This window comes from Schistocerca gregaria, chromosome 3 (assembly GCF_023897955.1).
Source record: "Schistocerca gregaria isolate iqSchGreg1 chromosome 3, iqSchGreg1.2, whole genome shotgun sequence".
NCBI lineage: Eukaryota > Metazoa > Arthropoda > Insecta > Orthoptera > Acrididae > Schistocerca > Schistocerca gregaria.
The window spans coordinates 850,372,995-850,394,272 of NC_064922.1; the positions used below are offsets into that span (position 1 = coordinate 850,372,995).

Here is a 21,278-nt window from a genome sequence, read left to right on the forward strand (position 1 = left end):
TTTAACAAGTATCTTAGATGAGCTTCTATCTCCTGTTTCTTCACTTCAGGTACATATGCGAGCAGATTTATTCTCATGCGTTGATATTTGTGCACTGTGTAGCACATCGATTATGAATAGAATAAAAGTTTAATCGTTTGATGCCCGTTGCATGACCAAAATATCCATAAAGTTAGATAAATATCACAATGGAGATTCATTTTGTAAACTGACAATTTTCGTTAATGTGTATTATATCTGGGAGTTAATGCAAACCACCTGTGGTAGCGTTTAGACAGACAGTGTTGACGGGTCAAAAGATAAATTATTCTTTCTGACAAAAGGCACAAAAACAAAGAAAAGTGGTGTCCCCGGAAGTATAGGAGAGAGGAGGTAGAGAAATTAAAAGGAACTGCAGACACGACATCAGTCTGATGCCTTTTAATGCGAACATTTTAGGGCCTCCTTGACGCTCACTAATTTGCAACTAAAAATTAGTATACTGAATCGTAGTGAAAGTTGTCTGTTAATTGGCCTCTTTCAATCGCGAACTTAGCTTTGCTATTAACTTGCGAAGAAGCCTCTGTCACCAGTACCGATATATACAGTATATATTCTTTGAATTTGTCTCTTTGGAAAGATGTGGATGAAACGTGGTCACCTCTTACGGCTTTCTGGCGTTTGATCCAGTCGACTCACTGGTAGTTAAGAGTAGATGCTCTGGTAAATTTCGAAACAGTCTTTTTTGTTCAAAACTCCGGATATGGCGTGTTCGAGGTTATTTTTGAGAACATTTCATTTATCTGCATGTGTTCGAAGTGATTGCTCATGAGCAAAATTTTGCCATTAATTCATTAGTGTCACACGATTTAATTATCCCGAATTTCGTGTGCCAAAATTGCTATGATGGTGAAGGCGAGCATGTGTCCATGCACACAGTGTTAGAAAATTTTCGTGTCCTTGAGAATTCGTTGAACTTGACGTTAGTGCCTCTGAATTTTTTTTATCTGAAAACCCTTAAAGCTTTTGAAATAAAACAAACATTATTAACATTCTACTTCTTCATTCTTCAAGTCTACATATTTGCAGCCCTCTGCCGTTAGAGGACAACGAATTGTAGCATCATGTAACATGGCGATGTGCAACGTAAGTACACTCAACAAACAACTCTTTACAGTTTCAGAAAAACTGAATCATTTGTTCCAGAAATGTAATGATCGTACGGCATTGTTGGCCGCTGAAACTGCAAGGGCAATCGGGGACTTGCGAGTCAATGATAATGAAAGACACCCAACACCCAGTCATCTCGAAGCAGAGAAAATCCCTGACCCCGCCGGGAATCGAACCCGGGACCACGTGCGCGGGTAGCGAGAACGCTATCGTAAGACCACGAGCCGCGGACATTTATTCCCGAGAAAGAGCTTCACACATTGAGCAAGTCAATAACATGCTAGTCCAACTCTGGGCCGCATACAAGCAGCTATTCGGCGTGGCACTGATAAGCGGAGTTGCTGGATGTCCTGCGCAGGTATTTTGTCCAAATGGCGCGTTAGATCGTCAAAATCACAGTCTGATTGGAGGGCGCTACCCATAATGCTCCGAGCGTTAACAATCTAACAATCTTGTTGGCCAAGGAAGGTTTTGGGAAGCTCGAAGACGACGAGCCGGAACTCTCACCGTGTGCAGGCGGGTGTTATCTTGCTGAAATGTGAGCCCAGATTGATTTTCCACGAAAGGCAACAAAGCAGGGCACAGAACATGATTGACGTATCGCTGTGCTGCAATGGCGCTGCGTATGATAACCAAAGAGGCCCTGCTATGAAATGAAATGCCACCTCCGACCATCACTCCTGGTTGTCGGGAAGTTGGCGGGCTACAGGCAGGTTGGTATCCCACTGTACTGCCGTCCGAGCCGTCTGCAAGCATGCTTTCGCTAGCCATCGGGGCTCAGTTCAAAGAAAGACTCATCTACATCTACATCCATACTCCGCAAGCCACCTGGCGGCGTGTGGCCGCCTACACACTGCTGTAATGTTGGAACGTGCGGACACTCTCATTAGAGTTAATCAACGGATCACAGTGAAACACCTCACTGCTGAACTGGACTTCTCCGGTGGTAGCGCTGACACACTCGTCCATCAGCTGCGGTACTCAAAGGCGGGTCCCTCCCCGACTAACAGAAGACCATAAAGTGCTGCGAAGGACCGTCTGTGCGGAGTTGCTTGCACTTTACGAGACTGATCGTGACAATATTTTGTATAACATCGTCACATGCCATGAAATAAAGGTTTATCACGACGAACCGCAAACAAAACGGCAATCCGTGGAGTGGCACCACACCACTTCTGCTCCGAAGAAATTGAAAGGAGGTCTTCTGCGGCTCTGAAGGAGTTATTCTCTTTTATGGCCTCCTTCATTTACATCTACATCCATACTCCGCAAGCCACCTGACGGCGCGTGGTGGAGGGTACCTTGAGTACCTCTATCGGTTCTCTCTTCTATTCCAGCCTCGTATTGTTCGTGGAAAGAAGGATTGTCGGTATGCTTCTGTGTGGGCTCTCATCTCTCTGATTTGATCCTCATGGTCTCTTCGCGAGATATACGTAAGAGGGAGCAATATACTGCTTGACTCCACGGTGAAGGTATGTTCTCGAAACTTCAACAAAAGCCCGTACCGAGCTACTGTGCGTCTCTCCTGCAGAGTCTGCCACTGGAGTTTATCTATCGTCTCCGCAACGCTTTCGCATTTACTAAATGATCCTGCGACGAGGCGCAATGCTCTCCGATGGATCCTCTCTATCAACCCTATCTGGTAAGGAACCCACACAGGTGAGCAGTATTCGAGCCGTGGGCGAACAAATGTACTGTAACCTGTTTCCTTTGTTTTCAGACTGCACTTGCTTAGGATTCTTCCAATGAGTCTCAGTCTGGCATCTGCTTTACCGACGATTAATTTTATATGGTCATTCCATTTTAAATCACTCCTAATTACTACTCCCAGATAATTTATGGAATTAACTGCTTCCAGTTGCTGACCTGCTGTATTGTAGCTAAATGATCTTTCTTTCTATGTATTCGCAGCACACTACACTTGTCTACATTGAAATTCAGTTCCCATTCCCTGCACCATGCGTCAATTCGTTGCAGATCCTCCTGCATTTCGGTACAAATTTCCATTGTTACAACATCTCGATATACCACAGCATCATCCGCAAAAAGCCTAAGTGTACTTCCGATGTTATTCACAAGGTCATTTATGTATATTGTGAACAGCAACGGTCCCATGACACTCCCCTGCGGCGCACCTGAAATCACTCTTACTTCCATTGAGAATGACATGCTGCGTTCTGTTATCTAGGAACTCTTCAATCCAATCACACAGTCTGGTCTCATAGTCCATACTCTCTTACTTTGTTCATTGAACGAGTGTGGGGAACTGTATCGAAAGCCTTGCGGAAGTCAAGAAACACGGCATCTACCTGGGAACCCGTGTCTATGGCCCTCTGAGTCTCGTGGACGAATAGTGCTAGCTGGGTTTCACACGATCGTCTTTTTCGAAACCCATGCTGATTCCTACAGAGTAGATTTCTAGTCTCCAAAAAAGTCATTGTACTCGAACATAATACGTGTTCCAAAATTCTACAACTGATCGACGTTAGAGATATAGGTCTATAGTTCTGCACATCTGTTCGACGTCCCTTCTTGAAAACGGGGATGACCTGTGCCCTTTTCCAATCCTTTGGAACGCTACGCTCTTCTAGAGACCTACGGTACACCGCTGCAAGAAGGGGGGCAAGTTCCTTCGTATACTCTGTGTAAAATCGAACTGTTTTCCCATCAGGTCCAGCGGCCTTTCCTCTTTTGAGCGATTTTAATTGTTTCTCTATCCCTCTGTCGTCTATTTCGATATCTACCATTTTGTCATCTGTGCGACAATCCAGAGAAGGAACTACCGTGCAGTCTTCCTCTGTGAAACAGCTTTTGAAAAAGACATTTAGTATTTCGGCCTTTAGTCTGTCATCCTCTATTTCAGTACCATTTTGGTCACAGAGTGTCTGGACATTTTGTTTTGATCCACCTACCGCTTTGACATAAGACCAAAATTTCTTAGGATTTTCTGCCAAGTCAGTACATAGAACTTTACTTTCGAATTCGTTGAACGCCTCTCGCGTAGCCCTCCTCACACTACATTTCGCTTCGCACAATTTTTTGTTTGTCTGCAAGGCTTTGGCTATGTTTATGTTTGTTGTGAAGTTCCCGTTGCTTCCGTAGCAGTTTTCTAACTCGCTGAAAACAATTCTACTCCAGTCAGTGAGAGTCCGGGCCGAATACATTTCTGGAGACTCGGTGGACAGCGGTGGGACACCGACCTGCCTTGTCGCCCGCCAAACGCCCCGACAATCAGAAATGATGTTCTGGGTGCCATTACAGTTCATAGCAGGACTCCTTTGGTTGTCATCCGCGGCACTCTTACAGCACAGTGGTATATAGAACATATTCTACGCCCTTTCTTGTGGCCCTTCATGGCAAGCCATCCTGGGCTTACATTTCAACAAGATAATTACCGTCCGCACATGGCAAGAGTTCCGTCTGCTTGCCTTCGTGGTTGGCAAATCCTGTCTTGGCCAGTAAAGTCCGGGGTCTCTCCCCAACTAAGAAAGTCTGCAGCATTGTGGGAAGGTTCCTCCAACTAGCTCGGGATTTTGACGATCTACCACGCCAATTGGATAGAATCTGGCACGTTATTACTCGGCAGCGTACCCATCAATTAATGTCAAGCCCAATAACTGCTTGCATAATACCAGAAGTGGATCAATGCATCATTCACTTGCACAATTTGTGAAGCTCTTTCTCTTGAATCTATTGAACTACATCTATCTGTTTCTGTACCATTCGGATACACAGGGTGGTCCATTGATAGTGACCGGGCCAAATATCTCACGAAATAAGCATCAAACAAAAAAACTACAAAGAACGAAACTCGCCTAGCTTGAAGGGGGAAACCAGATGGCGCTATGGTTGGCCCGCTAGATGGCCCTGCCATAGGTCAAACGAATATGAACTGCGTTTTTTAAAAAAAAATGGGAACCCCCCTTTTTTATTACATATTCGTGTAGTACGTAAAGAAGTATGAAAGTTTTAGTTGGACCATTTTTTTCGCTTTGTGATAGATGGCGCTGTAATAGTCACAAATGTATAAGTACGTGGTATCACGTACCATTCCGCCAGTGCGGACGGTTTTTTCTTCGCGATACATTACACGTGTTAAAATGGACCATTTACCAATTGCAGGAAATGGTTGATATCATGTTGATGTATGGCTATTTTGATCAAAATGCCCCCGTGTGCTATGTATGCTGCTCGGTATCTTGGACGACATCATCCAAGTGTTGCCGGATACTTACGTTATTGAAGGAAACGGGAAGTGTTCAGCCACATGTGAAACGTCAACCACGACCTGCAACAAATGACGATGCCCAGGTAGGTGTTTTAGCTGCTGTCGCGGCTAATCCGCACATCAGTAGCAGACAAACTGCGCGAGAATCGGGAATATCAAAAACGTCGGTGTTGAGAACGCTACATAAACATCGATTGCACCAGTACCGTATTTCTATGCACCAGGAATTGCATGGTGATGACTTTGAACGTCGTGTACAGTTCTGCCACTGGGCACAAGAGAAATCACGGGACGATGACAGATTTATTGCACGCGTTTATTTATCGACGAAGCGTCATTCACCAACAGCGGTAACGTAAACCGGCATCATATGCACTATTGGGCAACGGAAAATCCACCATAGCTGCGAGAAGTGGAACATGAGCGACCTTGGCGGGTTAATGTATGGTGCGGCATTATGGGAGGGAGGATAATGGGCCCCATTTTATCAATGGCAATCTAAATGGTGCAAGGCATGCTCATTTCCTACGTAATCTTCCACCGATGTTACTACAAGACATTTCACTTCTTGACAGAATGGCGATGTACTTCCAACATGATAGATGTCCGGCTCATAGCTCGCGTGCGGTTGAAGCGGTATTGAATAGCATATTTCATGACAGGTGGATTGGTCGTCGAAGCTCCATACCATGGCCCGCACGTTCACCGGATCTGACGTCCCCGGACTTCTTTCTGTGGGGAAAGTTGAAGGATATTTGCTATCGTGATCCACCGACAACGCCTGACAACATGCGTCAGCGCATTGTCAATGCATGTGCAAACATTACGGAAGGCGAACAACTCGCTGTTGAGAGGAATGTCGTTACACGTATTGCCAAATGCATTGAGGTTGACGGACACCATTTTGAGCATTTACTGCATTAATGTGGCATTTACAGGTAATGGCGCTGTAACAGCATACGTTCTCAGAAATGATAAGTTCACAAAGGTACATGTATCACATTCGAACAACCGAAATTAGATGTTTAAACGTACCTACGTTCTCTACTTTAATTTAAAAAAACCTGCCTGTTACCAGCTGTTCGTCTAAAATTGTGAACCATATGTTTGTGACTGTTACAGTGCCATCAGTCACAAAGCAAAATAAGTGGTCCAACTAAAACATTCATGTCTATTTACGTACTACACGAATATGCAATGAAAATGGGGTCCCTATTTAAAAAAACGCAGTTGATATCCGTTTGACCTATGGCAGCGCCATCTAGCGGGCAAGCCATAGCGCCATCTGGTTTCCCCCTTCATGATAGACAAGTTTCGTTCTTTGTAGTTTTTTCGTTTGACGCTTAGAAGCATCCTTCCCTTCAGCATAACAATGCAGGACCACACAAGATCGCTGATATATCTGCAACATTCCGACGCCTTGGATTCACTGTCGTCGATCATCTTTCATACAGCAGACCTTAAATAACATCTTCGAGGAATTCACTGTGGTAGTGATGAAGCAGTGCAAGCAGAGGTGAGGTTGTGGCTCTCATCAAGAACATCAAACTTTCTTTAGTGACGGTATCAACAAACTGGTCTCTCGTTGGGTGAAATGTGTTCGTCGTCTTGGTGACTATGTTGAGAAATAAATATGTAGGTATGAAGAATAGGGATGTAGAATGTTAATAATGTTGAATTTATTCAGAAACCTTAACAGTTTTCACATAAAAAATTGGAGACATTACTTTTCCGCACGTCACGAACATAATCGCGTTCTTGTCACTACATCTTTAACATTATGCAGTATATTGAATAACTCTCTCCATGATTTAGAACCCTTTCGCTTTTTATGGAGTCCTACAAACAAATCTGTGTCTTTGTGTATGCTTTTACTCTCAGTTTTTTATTTTTTTATTTTTCACATCTAGTTCTGTAGGACCAAACTGAGAAGCAAATCTCCACGGCCATGGAACGTATCAGTACATGAAACAACAACAGAAAAGTAAAAAAAAAAAAAATAGATTAAATATTTATGAATCCTAAAAAGACGACAAGGTATAAGTTTATATAAACGCAATCAACATTATAGCACATGAATTAGTTTGATTTTTCAAGGAACGGCTAGATAGAATAGAAGAACTGCTCATGAGGAAACTCATCAGTTTATATTTGAATTCATGTGAATTACTACTAAGATTTTTTAATTCTTGTGGTATCTTATCGAAAATGGATGCAGCAGAATACTGTACGTCTTTGTGCTCAGAGTCAAGGAAGTGCGATCAAAATGACGATTGGATTTCTGTCTAGTATTAACTGAGTGAAAGGCGGTAATTCTTGGGAATAAACTGTTATATATATATATATATATATATATATATATATATATATATATATATATATATATATATATATATGAGAGAGACAGGTGGCCAATGTCAGAATACTCGGACGAATGAACAGGGATCGACAAGAGGTTCGCGAACTTTCAGCACTTATTGCTTAAACCGCCGGTTTCTGAGCCAAAAATATCATTCGAGAATGGGAAAAGTTACCACGAAACACAATACCAAACGTCACAAGCGAATGAAAATAAACAAAGTAGAGTACTTTTCATGTCGAAGTGTCGCATACTTCAGATACCGTTCTGGTAGTAAAAATGGCAGCAATAAGTCTTTGAACTAATTCCTGAACATGGGCTGATCGTATACCTATTCTGTTTAATTACAACGTCAGGTTTTGCTGAATTGTGCGTTAGAAACTGTAAAAACTGAGCCTTACTATGATTTAGCGTTGATTAATTTTCTACAAACCATGAACTTATGTCTTGAACTGCACTATTTGAGACAGTGTTAACGTTGCACGCAACACGCTTTACTACTAAGCTAGTGTCGTCAGCAAACAGAAATATTTTAGAATCAGTTGTAATACTAGAAGGCATATCATTTATAACAATAAGGAACAAGTGAAGCCCCATCACTGATCTCTGGGGCACCCCCCCCCCCCCTCCTCCCACCCATTTAACCGTGCTTCACTCAGAACACCACATCATAGCCATTCTCAGTATTGTGGGGAATGACCTTTTGCTGTCTGTTCTTAAAGTAAGAATTAAACTAATTGTGAGCTACTCCCCGTATTCCATAATGGTCCAACTCCTGGAGCAGTATTTTGAGATCAACACAGTCAAACTCCTTAGTTACATAAAATAAAGGTGCCTGGCGCTCGAAACCTTTTGTTTAATTAATCTGGTATGTGACAGAGAAATGGGAATGCAGCATTTTTAGTTGTTAAACCACTTCTAAAACCAAACGGTACATTTGACAACAAATTATGTGAAACGAAATGACCATTAACCTTACATACACAGCCTTTTAAATAACTTTAGCGGACACGGATGGCATAGAAATAGTTCTAAAATTGTCTACGTTATACCTTTCTCCCTTTTTATTAAGTGGCTTTACTACTGAGTACTTTAATTGTTCAGGAAACTGACCATTCCTAAAGGAAAAATTACAAATGTGGCAAAGTACAGGGCTAACATGTGCAGCAAGTACTTCTGGTTTCTGATACATACTCCATCATATCATGAGAGTCCTTGGTCTTCAGTGATTTAATTATTGACTCGGTTGCCCCTTTGTCAGTATCACAGAGGGCTATTTCAGTTATCAATCTCGGAAATCCATTTTCCAAGAGAGTTTTTATTTAATTCACCGGCTATATTCAGAATTTTATCCCATGAATAAGCTGTGTTCTATTTGTGTACCGCATTCCCTTTGCCTTCCTAATGAAATTTATATATACCTTACAGCACAACTTGACCAGAAGAAGGGATCGGTTGGTAGGACATGTTCTGAGGCATCAAGGGATCACCAGTTTAGTATTGGAGGGCAACGTGGAGGGTAAAAATCGTAGAGGGAGACCAAGAGATGACTACACTAAGCAGATTCAGAAGGATGTAGGTTGCAGTAGGTACTGGGAGATGAAGAAGCTTGCACAGGATAGAGTAGCATGGAGAGCTGCATCAAACCAGTCTCAGGACTGAAGACCACAACAACAACAACTGTTTGAAATGGGCCACTGTAGCTCGATTGTCACTACTTCTAACATTTTGATATAATTCCTACTTTCTTCTACATGACATCCTTCTCCCACTAATCAGCCCCCAGGCTGCCTTTTGCTGCTAGTACCTTGTTTTGAACATTCTAATGGAAAGCAACTTTCAAAGAGGGAGAGAAAGATGTTAAAGAAAGCATTATAGTCCTATTTGTCATCTATGTTATCAGAACATCCAGCCACTCTTGTTCCTTAACGTTGGATCCGTTTTTCTACCTATTTTGTAATTATATATACCATTTATTTGAGTACAGTCCGCCCCGGTAGCTGTGTGGTCAGCGCGACAGACTGTCAGTCCTAAGGGCCCGGGTTCGATTCCCGGCTGTGTCGGAGATTTTCTCCGCTCAGGGACTGGGTGTTGTGTTGTCCTAATCATCATCATTTCATCTCCATCGACGCGCAAGTCGCCGAAGTGGCGTCAAATCGAAAGACTTGCACCCGGCGAACGGTCTACCCGACGGGGGGCCCTCGTCACACGACATTTCATTTGAGTACGAAAACCGTTCAGAGTTAAAATTTGTGCAGCATGGTCTGAAAGGCCATTCAGCCTTCTACTCATAGAATTCCCATCTAGTAATGAAGAATGAACAAAAAAATTGTCTATGGGTGTACTAGTGTTTCTCTGCACGCTGGTTAGAAAAAATACAGTTTGCATCAGATCGTATTGTTTTAGGAGATCATGCAACATCCTTTTTCGTGGACAAACACACAACAAAATTAATATTGAAGTCACAACATAGAACAAATTTGTGGTTCTTCCTATAAAGTGAACCAAGAACCCTCTCTAGCTTGAGCAGAAATCCATTGAAGTCAGAGTTAGCGAACCTATAAATAACTATAATTAAAAGTTTAGTTTCATTAAATTCAACCACCTCTACACAACATTCAAATATCTTTTCAGTTCAGTGCTTTGATACATCCACCGACTCAAATGGAATATTGTTTTTTACGTACATGGCCATTCCGTCACCCCGCAAAGAGCTCCTTGAAAAACAGCCAGTTAATCTGTAACTTGGTTCTTGAACACAGTTTTTTCTAAAGCCTATTGGCCCGTATTCGACGCTAACTTAATTTTGGAAACAATTATACGATCTCATTTACATTTTACTAAGTCATTTGTTAACTATTTATGTACGTTTTCAAGCGTGCTTGTCCATCTCGTGTTCACTTGTGGGGCAAAGCTGCGCGGAGTGGCCACGCGGTTTGAGGTGTCATGTCACGGATTACGCGGCCCCTTCCGCCAGAGCTTCGAGTCCTCCCTCGGGCCTGTGTGTGTGTGTGTGTGTATGTCTGTGTTGTTCGTAGCATAAGTTACTTTAAGTAGTGTGTAAGTTTAGGGAACGATTACCTCAGCAGTTTGGTCCCTTAGGAATTCGCACGCATTTTTGAAGTTGTGGCAAGTTGTCACCTTTGTGTACCTAACTGTTGCACTTAACAAAGCTTGTGAAGCATTTCATTTCTCAAATGATTTTCCATTATTTATTGTAACAGTACATGCCCCACTACATTCCAGCTGCGAAGCTAGCTAGGTTTTAACGACAGGCGTTGAATGAAGAAGAGCCGTCGCTGAAGCTGTAGAGGTATGTGGTCAAGAACCACAAGCTAAATTACAGAGAGAGTTGCATCGATGTGTAACTTAATAGGTCACGCGTTTTACAATTTTTCGAATTGCAACTTATTCAAATGATCCTGAGTCATACTGCCAGCAGTTGTTAACTTTTCTTATTTGATTATTGCTGTTACACAGAGGGGCCTTGATTCCCATTGCACAGTGGTCGAGTGGTTCACTATTACGGTCAGTAATTTTGGTAAGATCTTCGAAGCGATCTTCCTCTTCATTGATGTTCAGTTATTCATGCTATGCCTGCCTTTCATTACGTTGCACGATTTACGCATGAGCTGCTGTTTCAGTTTACTTTTTCACTATGGAGGTCATATAGCGTAACAGAACTGATTAGTTCGATCATGAGTCTGTTTAATACAAGGCATAGTTTCAATAAATCAGGGCTTCATGTTTCTAATTGTCCTAGTAATCCCATTGTTCAAAAAAGTAGCCACATTACAACAATTTATCGTTCTATCCTCTATGCGCTTCTACAGGTTCTGCCTCCATAACGAAGTGGATTTATCCCAGTTTGTAAGGCACTGACGCTTTGTATTATGACTTTTGTAATAACTCTGCAAGACCATCTTTCAGCACTCACAGGCTACTTTTCCAGCCTATTAATATTAGAAATACTTTATTGGCATCATGCATAAGTGACAGACGAGGTTGTAAAAGAGAGATTTGGGCGGATTTAGGATCCAAACTAGTAGGTAAACGGTATACCTTGGAATAGCCATTATATAGTTTCATGAAACGTTAACAAGGCAAATGCTGACAGACATTTAGGGAGGCGCGGTGGGGACGGAGGGGGGAGGCAGTAGGTCTTTAACTCATCTAAGCGAAATTTATGCGTTCCATAATTCATATATGAGGAGGGCCAAGATCATTCCTGCCCCATCAAATGTCCAACTCTCCCACTTTCCCTTCCCAACTCCAAATTCCTTCGTAATGATCTCGTTTCAATGAGACAAAGTCTCACTTCATTTTCTTATTGATCTCAGCTGCCTTTTCATGTCTGAAGACTATGATATCACATGAAAGCAAACGACTTCTAACACTTTATCCGAAATGCGTAGTAATTTCAGGCTGTCGTTAGTTATTTGTTACTTGTGAATGAGGTCAGTGGCAATGATTCAGTGTTCGTTCTATCTCTTGACAACAAAAGAGGCTTCAACTATTTTAATGGACCAGAAATGTCCTAGAAGAACTCTCACCCATGGCAAAAATTGCAGAATGCGGTCTTAAACCACCCTAATGTTAGTGCCCTATGATTTATATATTACATAGAACCTATTAGATGCACAATGCATTTGATGACCAGGACAATGATTATATCTTTTCTAACAGTTCTCTCAAGATAGTTGAAGGAAGAAATAAGGATTTGGGTTTAATGACCCACTGTTGCAGTGTGTTTAGAGATGGAATGAGGCACAACAAGGGAAACAATTTGTTGAATTAACTACTGCAGCATTTGCTTCAACTAATTTAGTGAAGCTGGAGAAGATCCACATTAGGTTTATTGGACATATAGTTGTGCCCCACACCTTCAAAATGAGCTTGCAGTGCCAAGAGATTATATTCAGAACTGCATTTGTCTTAAATGATTAAATGGAGTCATATGATTTCCTAGATGTCAAGTCAGTGCCATGTAGACATATCTTCTCTGTGTTCGACTTCCATTTCCCAGTTATGCATACGCTGTGAGGTACAACAGTGTGGCTAAAACAGCATTTGGGTAGGAATATTAAGAAAAATGACAAATAATTTTTGTTTAACATATTTTATTACATTGTACTGGCATAAAAATTACATTGTATCTTCAGTCTATAAATATAAATAAATATCTACAATCTTGGATGTAGCAATGTCAATGAAATGTTTTCTACAAATCACTACATACAACTTAAGGGGAAAATAGATATAATTCGGTTCTCAAAAGGTGATTAAGCAACAAAATCACGAATACTGTAAAACGACATTGTCGATATAGTTCAATTAAGACACTAACTTTCCAGTCAGAGAGTGAATCCAATAAAGCCCAAGAAAAAATAAGAAGCTTATGTAGACACTCCCACATAGCGTGAATACTGCACTGTATATACACTGGCTGTACAATGTGTGGATTCTCCTGAGTTTGATCAGTCGGGAAACAGAAGACCACATACAAAGAACTTGTGTCGTCTGTGTAGTTCATTGTACAATGGTATCATCAGTCATGATTGAAAATATGCTTTGGAAAAGTAATGAGTGAGGAAGACAGTCTTCCACATATCAAAGTGAACGATTTTCTTTGCTGAAATAAATGAAAAATGATCGTAGTATGATAAACGTATTTACAATATGAAAGAATAGCTAAATGGATATGATAAAACTAAATGCTGTGAGAATTCTTTACTCAAGGATAGAAGCAGAATAGGAAGGGCAAGGGAAGGAAGCTTGTGGACAGGAGGTGTGGATAATGTAAGGAAGAGAATATGAACCATATAAGCAACATTTGCCACTCAAGGACACTTGCAATATTCCCAGCAGTGTGACAGCAAAATATAGACAGTAGAAGAGTACATACCACTGTTGTTGTAACATATGTATATGAAATTTAATTTACTCATTACTGACTGAGAGATGGATATGAAGAGATTGATTACACTAAATATTTAACTTTAGTAACAATTAAATGGCTACCCAGACACAATTTAGTGAGTACACTAATGTTTGTGTCATAGTTTGGGTTAGAGATTGAATCATTAGGTAATATTAATAGAGAAATTAACATGTACAATCGTGTTTTGAACAGTACGTACAAGTAATTTTTGACATTGTTCACGAAACATGCATTAAATACTGATGAATCTCATAAACTGTGACAAGAACTGCGCTGATAAAATAAGGATGGTAGTGAAATTGAGAGGAGCGCAACTGTAAAGAAGTGGCTGGACAAATGCTATTAATGCTACTTGAGCACAGAAGAAGAAAAACTGGCATTTGGAGAATTATTGATTCTTCTGTTAGTACTTCCAGGTGGAGAGGCTGTAGTCACTACTTAAAACTATTCACTAACCTTTTGTCTCTGTACGCAGGGTACACATTCAGAGGTAAGTCTCTGACAATTCTATAGAAATTTCAAGGTGCATGAACTTAAAGGGATGGAAGAACCAGACATAAACAGAAGTAGACAGTGCTTTCGTATTACTTTTGGAGAAAACGTCGGGCAAATGTAAGTACGACGGAAGAATATGTTCTATTTTTTGTAGGAATAAAGGTTGTGAAGTTTGTGAGGGTAGCACCTTTGTGAGAAATCATAACGGGTTCAATGCACAGTAGACTGAGCAATGAACGACATTCTAATGGGAACCATTTGAATGATAGAAACGGAAGACTGAAGGTCAAGAAAAGAAATAAAGAGGAAAGTGAGGCAATCGAATAAGCGTCAGGAACCGCCACCGGGGAAATATGCGAACGAGTGGTACGGGCCGGAATGTGGTACAGAAATGAGCTACAGAGTGTTAGAGGGCGATGTCGGCTAGGAGCATCAAGTAGAGCGAGAGTAACGAGTTGCACTGTAATGGAAACTGTTCGCACAGTGCTCGAAATGGAACGGATGAAAGATGAGGGGCGTGGGCGAAAGGAAAGTGGGGCACCGCTCGGGTGAGTAGCCGCCGGGAGCTGCTGCCGGACGGACGTGGAGCGGCGGCGACTCAGGCCGGACAGTCTAGGTTGTCGAGCAGCGACCAGGCGGCGCCGGTGGCTGCGCAGTGCGCACGCACGGACAGGTTGCGCGCGGCGGCCCAGGAGCGCAGCGGGTAGAGCGCGCAGTCGCACGCCAGCGGGTTGCCTCCCAGCTCGAGGCGCGCCAGCGAGCGCAGAGGCGCGAAGGCGGCGGCGGGCGGCGCGCGCAGCTCGTTGTCCTGCAGGTCGAGCCTGCGCAGCGCGCCCAGCCCGGAGAAGGCGCCGGCGGGCAGGTCGCGCAGCCGGTTGGCCGACAGGTCGAGGAAGAGCAGCGCCGACGAGGCGGCGAAGGCGCCGGGCGCGGAGGGCAGCGCGCGCAGCCTGTTGCGCGCGAGGTAGAGCGCGCGCAGGTGCGGCAGCGCGGCGAGCGCGCGGCGCGGCAGCGCGGCCAGGCCGCAGCGCGACGCGTCGAGCACGAGCAGCAGCGGCGCGCGCAGCCAGGCGCCGTCGGCGGGCAGCGCCGCCAGCGGGTTGCCGTCCAGGAAGAGCTCCTGCAGGCGCGGGTTGTGCGCGAACGTGTCGGCGTGCAGCGTGCGCAGCCGGTTGTCGCTGAGGCGCACGGTGCGCAGCAGGCGCAGCCCGCGGAACGCGTCCGGCTCGACGCCGGCCAGCGCGTTGGCGCCCGCGTCGAGCAGCTCGAGCGCCGACAGCCCCAGCGCCGCCAGCGAGCCGTTGCGCAGCGCCGTCAGGTTGTTGTCGGACAGGTCGAGCTGCTGCGCCGCCGGGTCCAGCGAAGCCGGCAGCTCGGTCAGCCCGGCGGCCCGGCAGTCCGCCTTCGAGCCGGTGTACGTCCAGTAGGTCTTGCACGGCGACGGTGCCAGCTCGGACTCGTCCGAAGACGAGGACGCCGGCGCCGTCATCGACAGGGGCGCCGAGACGACGGCCGGAGCGGCCGACGCCCACGACGCCAGCAGCAGCAGCGGCAGCGACTTTGCGATTCGTAACATCTGCGAGACACAAATTGTCGGGGTAAACGCACTGATCTGAGCGCACTATTTGCACTTAGTAAATTATTAACAGGGGTGTCGAGGAAATCGAGTGAGGAACAGTACTGGCCGAAAGCACCTTCCTGCAAGGTTCGCAGGAGAGCGTCTGTGAAGTTCTGAAGGTAGGAGACGAGGTACTGGCAGAAGTAAAGCTGTGAGGACGGGGCACGAGTCGTGATCTGGTAGCTCAGTCGGTAGAGCACTTGCCCGCGAAAGGCAGAGGTCCCGAGTTCGAGTCTCAGTCGGGCACACAGTTTTAATCTGCCAGGAAGTTTCATATCAGCGCACACTCCGCTGCAGAGTGAAAATCTCATTCTGGAAACACCCCCAGGCTGTGGCTAAGCCATGTCTCCGCAATATCCTTTCTTTCAGGAGTGATAGTTCTGCAAGGTTTGCAGGAGAGCTTCTGTGAAGTTTGGAAGGTAGGAGACGAGGTACTGATGGAATTAAAGCTGTGATGACGGGGCGTGAGTTGTGCTCAGCTAGCTCACTCGGTAGAGCACTTGCCTGCGAAAAGCAAAGGGCCCAAGTTCGAGTCTCGGTCCGGCACACGGTTTTCATCTGCCAGGAAGTGTCATATCAGTGCACACTCCGCTACAGCCTTCAGTTTGATAACAAACTAAAAATTAGTTTTTGTTTTAGCTACATGTTCTACCAGCTTTTGATTAAAAATAGAAGGAAATTACCAGAAGAAGTTATTTTAGGCTAGGTTTAAAATCTGATATGTTACCTTTTAGACATTTTGTGTTACTGGAAGACTGATAAAAGTACAAATATTTCTGCCTAGTAATTGAGCTCTATTCTGAGATGCTGACAGTAACGAAGTCCATTTTTTTCCTTATGTTGTAGGCGTGCACATTACTATCCTTCAAGGGAAGAAGACGAGCTTCTCGCGGAATAGTGGAAATTAATGGAAACAGCATTTGCGACAGACAGCAGAGCGATATTGCAATCTACAAAATCCATCTCCATCTACATCTGTACTCTGCAAACCACTGCGAAGTGCACAGCACTGGGTGCTCATCATCCTACCATTTGTTATGACTTCTTTCTCCCTCATTCGCGCATGGAGCGGAGAAGAATGCTTGCTTAAAGACATCTGTGCCGCTGTAATTAGCCTCGTTTCACTGTCAAAATCCCCGCAGGATCGATATGTAGGGTGTTATAGTATACGTCCAGATTCTTCGCTTAAAGCTGGTTCTTGAAACTTCGTAAACAGGCTTCACTGCGACATTATGCGTCTGTCTTCTCAGTATGTGTTGAATTTCTCAGTTAGTCCTGTTTGACACAAGTCCCACATACTTCAGCAATATTCTAGGGTGTGTCCTACAAGCATTTTGTATGCAATCTCCTCTTTAGACTGATTTCCTTTCCCTAGTATTCTAGCAAGTGAAGTCTGCCACCTGCGACTGAGACTATATGATGACGAGAAGCGGTAGAAAGTACTCTAGCCATGTACTGTACAATTTCTTATGGAATATACGGTAATCAGCCAGAACATTACGACCACCGACCTGCTATCGATATAAACCCGTCCTGGCGATAGTAGCGTCACCTGGTAAGGAATGACAAACGCACGGTGCATGTAGTATCACCGAGCGTGCTATCCGAATGTGCAGATTGTGATGGCCTGGAGGCTCGGCAGGAGCATATTGGAAACTGTACCACTTGTCGGGTGTTCGAGGAGTGCTATGGTGAGTGTCTTCCAACACGTCGCGAAACCAAGGGGCGGCCACCCCTCATTACAGACGTCAGACATCGTAGGCTGGGCAGACTGGTAAAACAGGACAGACGGCGAACTGTGGTAGAACTAACATCAGACTTTAATGCTGTGCCGAGTACAGGTGTGTCTGAACACATAGTGCACCAAACACTGCTAACGATGGGTCTCCACAGCCGACGACCCATGCATGTGCCAATGTTAACACTACGACATCAGCAACTACAACTGAAATGGACGTATGACGACTGGCACTGCATGTAGGCTCAGTGACAGAACGTTGCACGGTCTGATGAATCCTGATATCTTGTTCATCATGCCGATGGCCGGGCGCGAATCCATCGTCTTCCAGGGAAACAGGCCTCGTCACCTGTACTGCGAGACGGAGACAAACTGGCGGCGACTCCATTACGCTCTGGCAAACTTTGATGTGGGTACCTGTGGGTCCAGTTGAGCTCGTGAAAGGCACCGTGATGACCAAGCCGTACAGTAGGCCGGTTGCAGACCACGTACACCCCTCCATCACGATCATGGTTCCCGATGGCAGATGCATTTTTTAACAACGTAATGTGCGCCATGTCGCAAGGCCAGGAGTGTGATGGAAATGTTCGAGGAACACAGTGGCAATTTCCAATTGATGTGCTGGCCCGGCAACTAGCCAGATCTGAACCCGATCGAACGCATCTGGGATGTGATAGAACGTTTCATCAGAGCTCATCGCCCCCCTTCCAGGAATTTACGGGATTAGGTGACTTCGTGTGCAGATGTGGTGTCAATTCACTCCAGCGACCTACGAAGGCCTTACTGCTTCCATGCCACGATGCATCGCCTCTTCTTATCTGTCCCATAGGTGGACGTACTGGCTATTAGGTACGTGAACATAATGTTCTGGTTGATCCATGTATATCTATATGTAGAAATACGGGAAACTCAACATCTTTATCGATGTAACGCAATGCTTAGTACTAGGAAATACGATATTGCAGCGCCTGCGTTATTTCCATTGACGATGTGATGTTCCTACTGAAATGTATGTGTGTCCGAAGGAACATGTACTGCTGCGACTACAGCCGTTACGAAATGCATGAAATGTATTCGCAGTTGCGAATATGGACTACTATCAACCGCGTAATGGAATGACGACTATGAAAATTTGTGTCGAATGTATTTCATGTATTCGGAAATGATAAACAGACATTATATAAGAATTGCGGGAAACGTAACCCCTGTCACAACAGATAGCGCAGCTTCAAACGCAATAGCTAGTACTGCGAAATCTGCGCGGAGAATGAATCGGAGGATTGACTTGTGCTGCGGAAAAAATAAGTGAAGATAAGAACTAGAAATCAAAACAGCTGTGTTGCACGTATTTTACGTCACCCAATCTATTGGAGCTCAGACGGCGTTTGGCGATTTCAGCGTACCGCGTGGCGTTTTTGAAATGCTTGTCCGCTGTTTACGTCTCTGTGTGATACGGGAACACTGCGTAAGCTAGAGGCTGCGTAACCATTTAACAGTGAAGAGTTACACAAGTGCCTTGAAAACAAATGTTTGGAAATTTGTGGTAAGTTCCTGTGGGACAAGACTGCCGAGGTCATCGGTCCCTAGGCTTACACACTACTTAAACTAACTTACGCTAAGGACAACACACACACCCATGCCCGAGGGACGACTCGAACCTCCGACGGGGGGAGCCGCGCAGACCGTGGCAACGTGCCTAAGACCGCGCGGCCTTTGTAAACAAAGCTATCGAGGTCAACACCCGCAGACCAGCACACAACATGAAAAATCGCGACAGATTACATTTTGGTGCTGCAGCAGGAATATAACGTGGACCTTCGTCTTTAGCAGCCAATGCTCTGCGATCTGATGTACAGAAAACCTGTGTCTCGTTCACTCTTCCACAGAGGGTAGCTGGAAACAGAGCTTGGAGTTGCTGTCGAGTTCCATACAGACTTTGCGAGTGAAGCATGCCGCTATTGGTCACAGTTTAGCGCAGTTTCTTCAATATCAGATACGTTTTCTGTGGTAAGAAAAGACGTCTCATCTTGCGAGCTACGTGTTGTGCAGTGCTATAATTTTGCATGTACACCGAGCGAGGTGGCGCAGTGGTTAGCACACTGGACTCGCATTTGGGAGGACGACGGTTCAATCCCGTCTCCGGCCATCCTGATTTAGGTTTTCCGTGATTTCCCTAAATCGTTTCAGGCAAATGCCGGGATGGTTCCTTTGAAAGGGCACGGCCGATTTCCTTCCCAATCCTTCCCTACCTCGAGCTTGCGCTCCGTCTCTAATGACCTCGTTGTCGACGGGACGTTAAACACTAACCACCACCACCACCACCTTTGCATGTACGTTTAGTGGAATATGTGGATACTGTCTACAAAATGCGTTGCGATTAGACTTAGTAGTAAAGAAGCACTAAATTAAACCGCCATGCCTAATATTGAAGTTTTACTGTACGAAAAGCAAAAATACAGTAAGTCATCAACTTTTTTCCTTTCATTTTGTTACGGTGTTAAGGAGAAGAAGTTTCTAAAAGGTTTAAAATTATGAGTAAAGTTTGTTGCAAGTCACTAAATGCTCTATTTCTGGGTGACCGTAGACTGAGTAATTTTTGCGACGGTCAAAATAGGGACCAGTTTTCAAGGTACAGGTATCTGTAGATTTCTGCTTCATACAGCGATCACTGAACTAATGAGATCATTTTACCATTGCCTTCTCTAGTGTGCGACGTTAACCGACCGTATCACACTGGGCGGCTATTTCTTTATCTCTACCGTAATCAAAAACAGTTATGTGTCAACGACGCTAATACATCGTGGACCTTCTGTCGCGTGGCTTGATGGCTTTGTGATAAGTGCTGAACAACAAATCAAAAAGCGTGGCGTTCGGTTTCCGCTGGATTAATCAATTCAGAGTCTGAGTGAGGCAAAGCAAATGTCACCGTCAGTAGGATGGTGCCAGAAAAGATCCACAGTGATCAAACTACCCTTTGGGCTCAAGTTGTTTCACAAATAGGAGATAGCCAGGACTAAATAACAGTCAGACGTTATTCATCGGCGGCAGCTTGCTAGCCACTGTATGGCAGGATTTAATGAGACATGATTTCGTAAACAGTGGACGACGCCACAATTACGTCACTGGTGAAAATGTAATTACATCCAGTCTACCTAAAGAGGCGTAATTAATTTAGGTCAGTATCGCCATGTGAAATTTAACCGTTTCCCCAGATCTCATGATAAAGCTGCGATGGATTGAAACCTACCTCGTGGGAGAATGAATACGACAAGAAAATGTATAGCTACTTATTGCTGTTTCGGCCAAATTATCGGAGTTTTACACCACATCCACTGATTCAAAATAATGCGGAATGTTAAAAATAAATTAACTTGTAGCTGCGTTGTGTGAGCTAGGATGTTGATAGCGATGGGTCATTTTAGGATTTCATAGCACCATTCCCGACACATTGGACGCTTCGTCATAATGCCCAATCGAGAAGATCGTAATTATATTACACAACCTTCCCGAATAGTTAAATGGTTCAAATGGCTCTGAGCACTATGGGAGTTAACTTCTGTGGTCATCAGTCCCCTAGAACTTAGAACTTCTTAAACCTAACTAACCTAAGGACATCACACACATCCATGCCCAAGGCAGGATTCGAACCTGCGACCGTAGCAGTCGCGCGGTTCCAAACTGAGCGCGGCAAGCCCCGAATAGTTAGTTCCAACTAATGGTCGTCGTCAGATTCTGTTAAAAACAAAAGGT

The 21,278-nt window shown here is 44.3% G+C and overlaps 1 protein-coding gene across 1 annotated transcript in view; it reads right to left on the reverse strand.

The window, feature by feature from the left end:
* Positions 1-12,836: 12,836 nt before the first annotated feature.
* Positions 12,837-21,278, reverse strand: part of LOC126354896 (leucine-rich repeat and fibronectin type-III domain-containing protein 3-like) — a 94,717-nt gene continuing 86,275 nt past the window's right edge. The window contains exon 2 of the mRNA XM_050004954.1: positions 12,837-15,748. Coding sequence (XP_049860911.1) covers positions 14,771-15,748 — 978 coding nt within the window. The 3' untranslated portion in view covers positions 12,837-14,770. The remainder of the gene's footprint in view (positions 15,749-21,278) is intronic.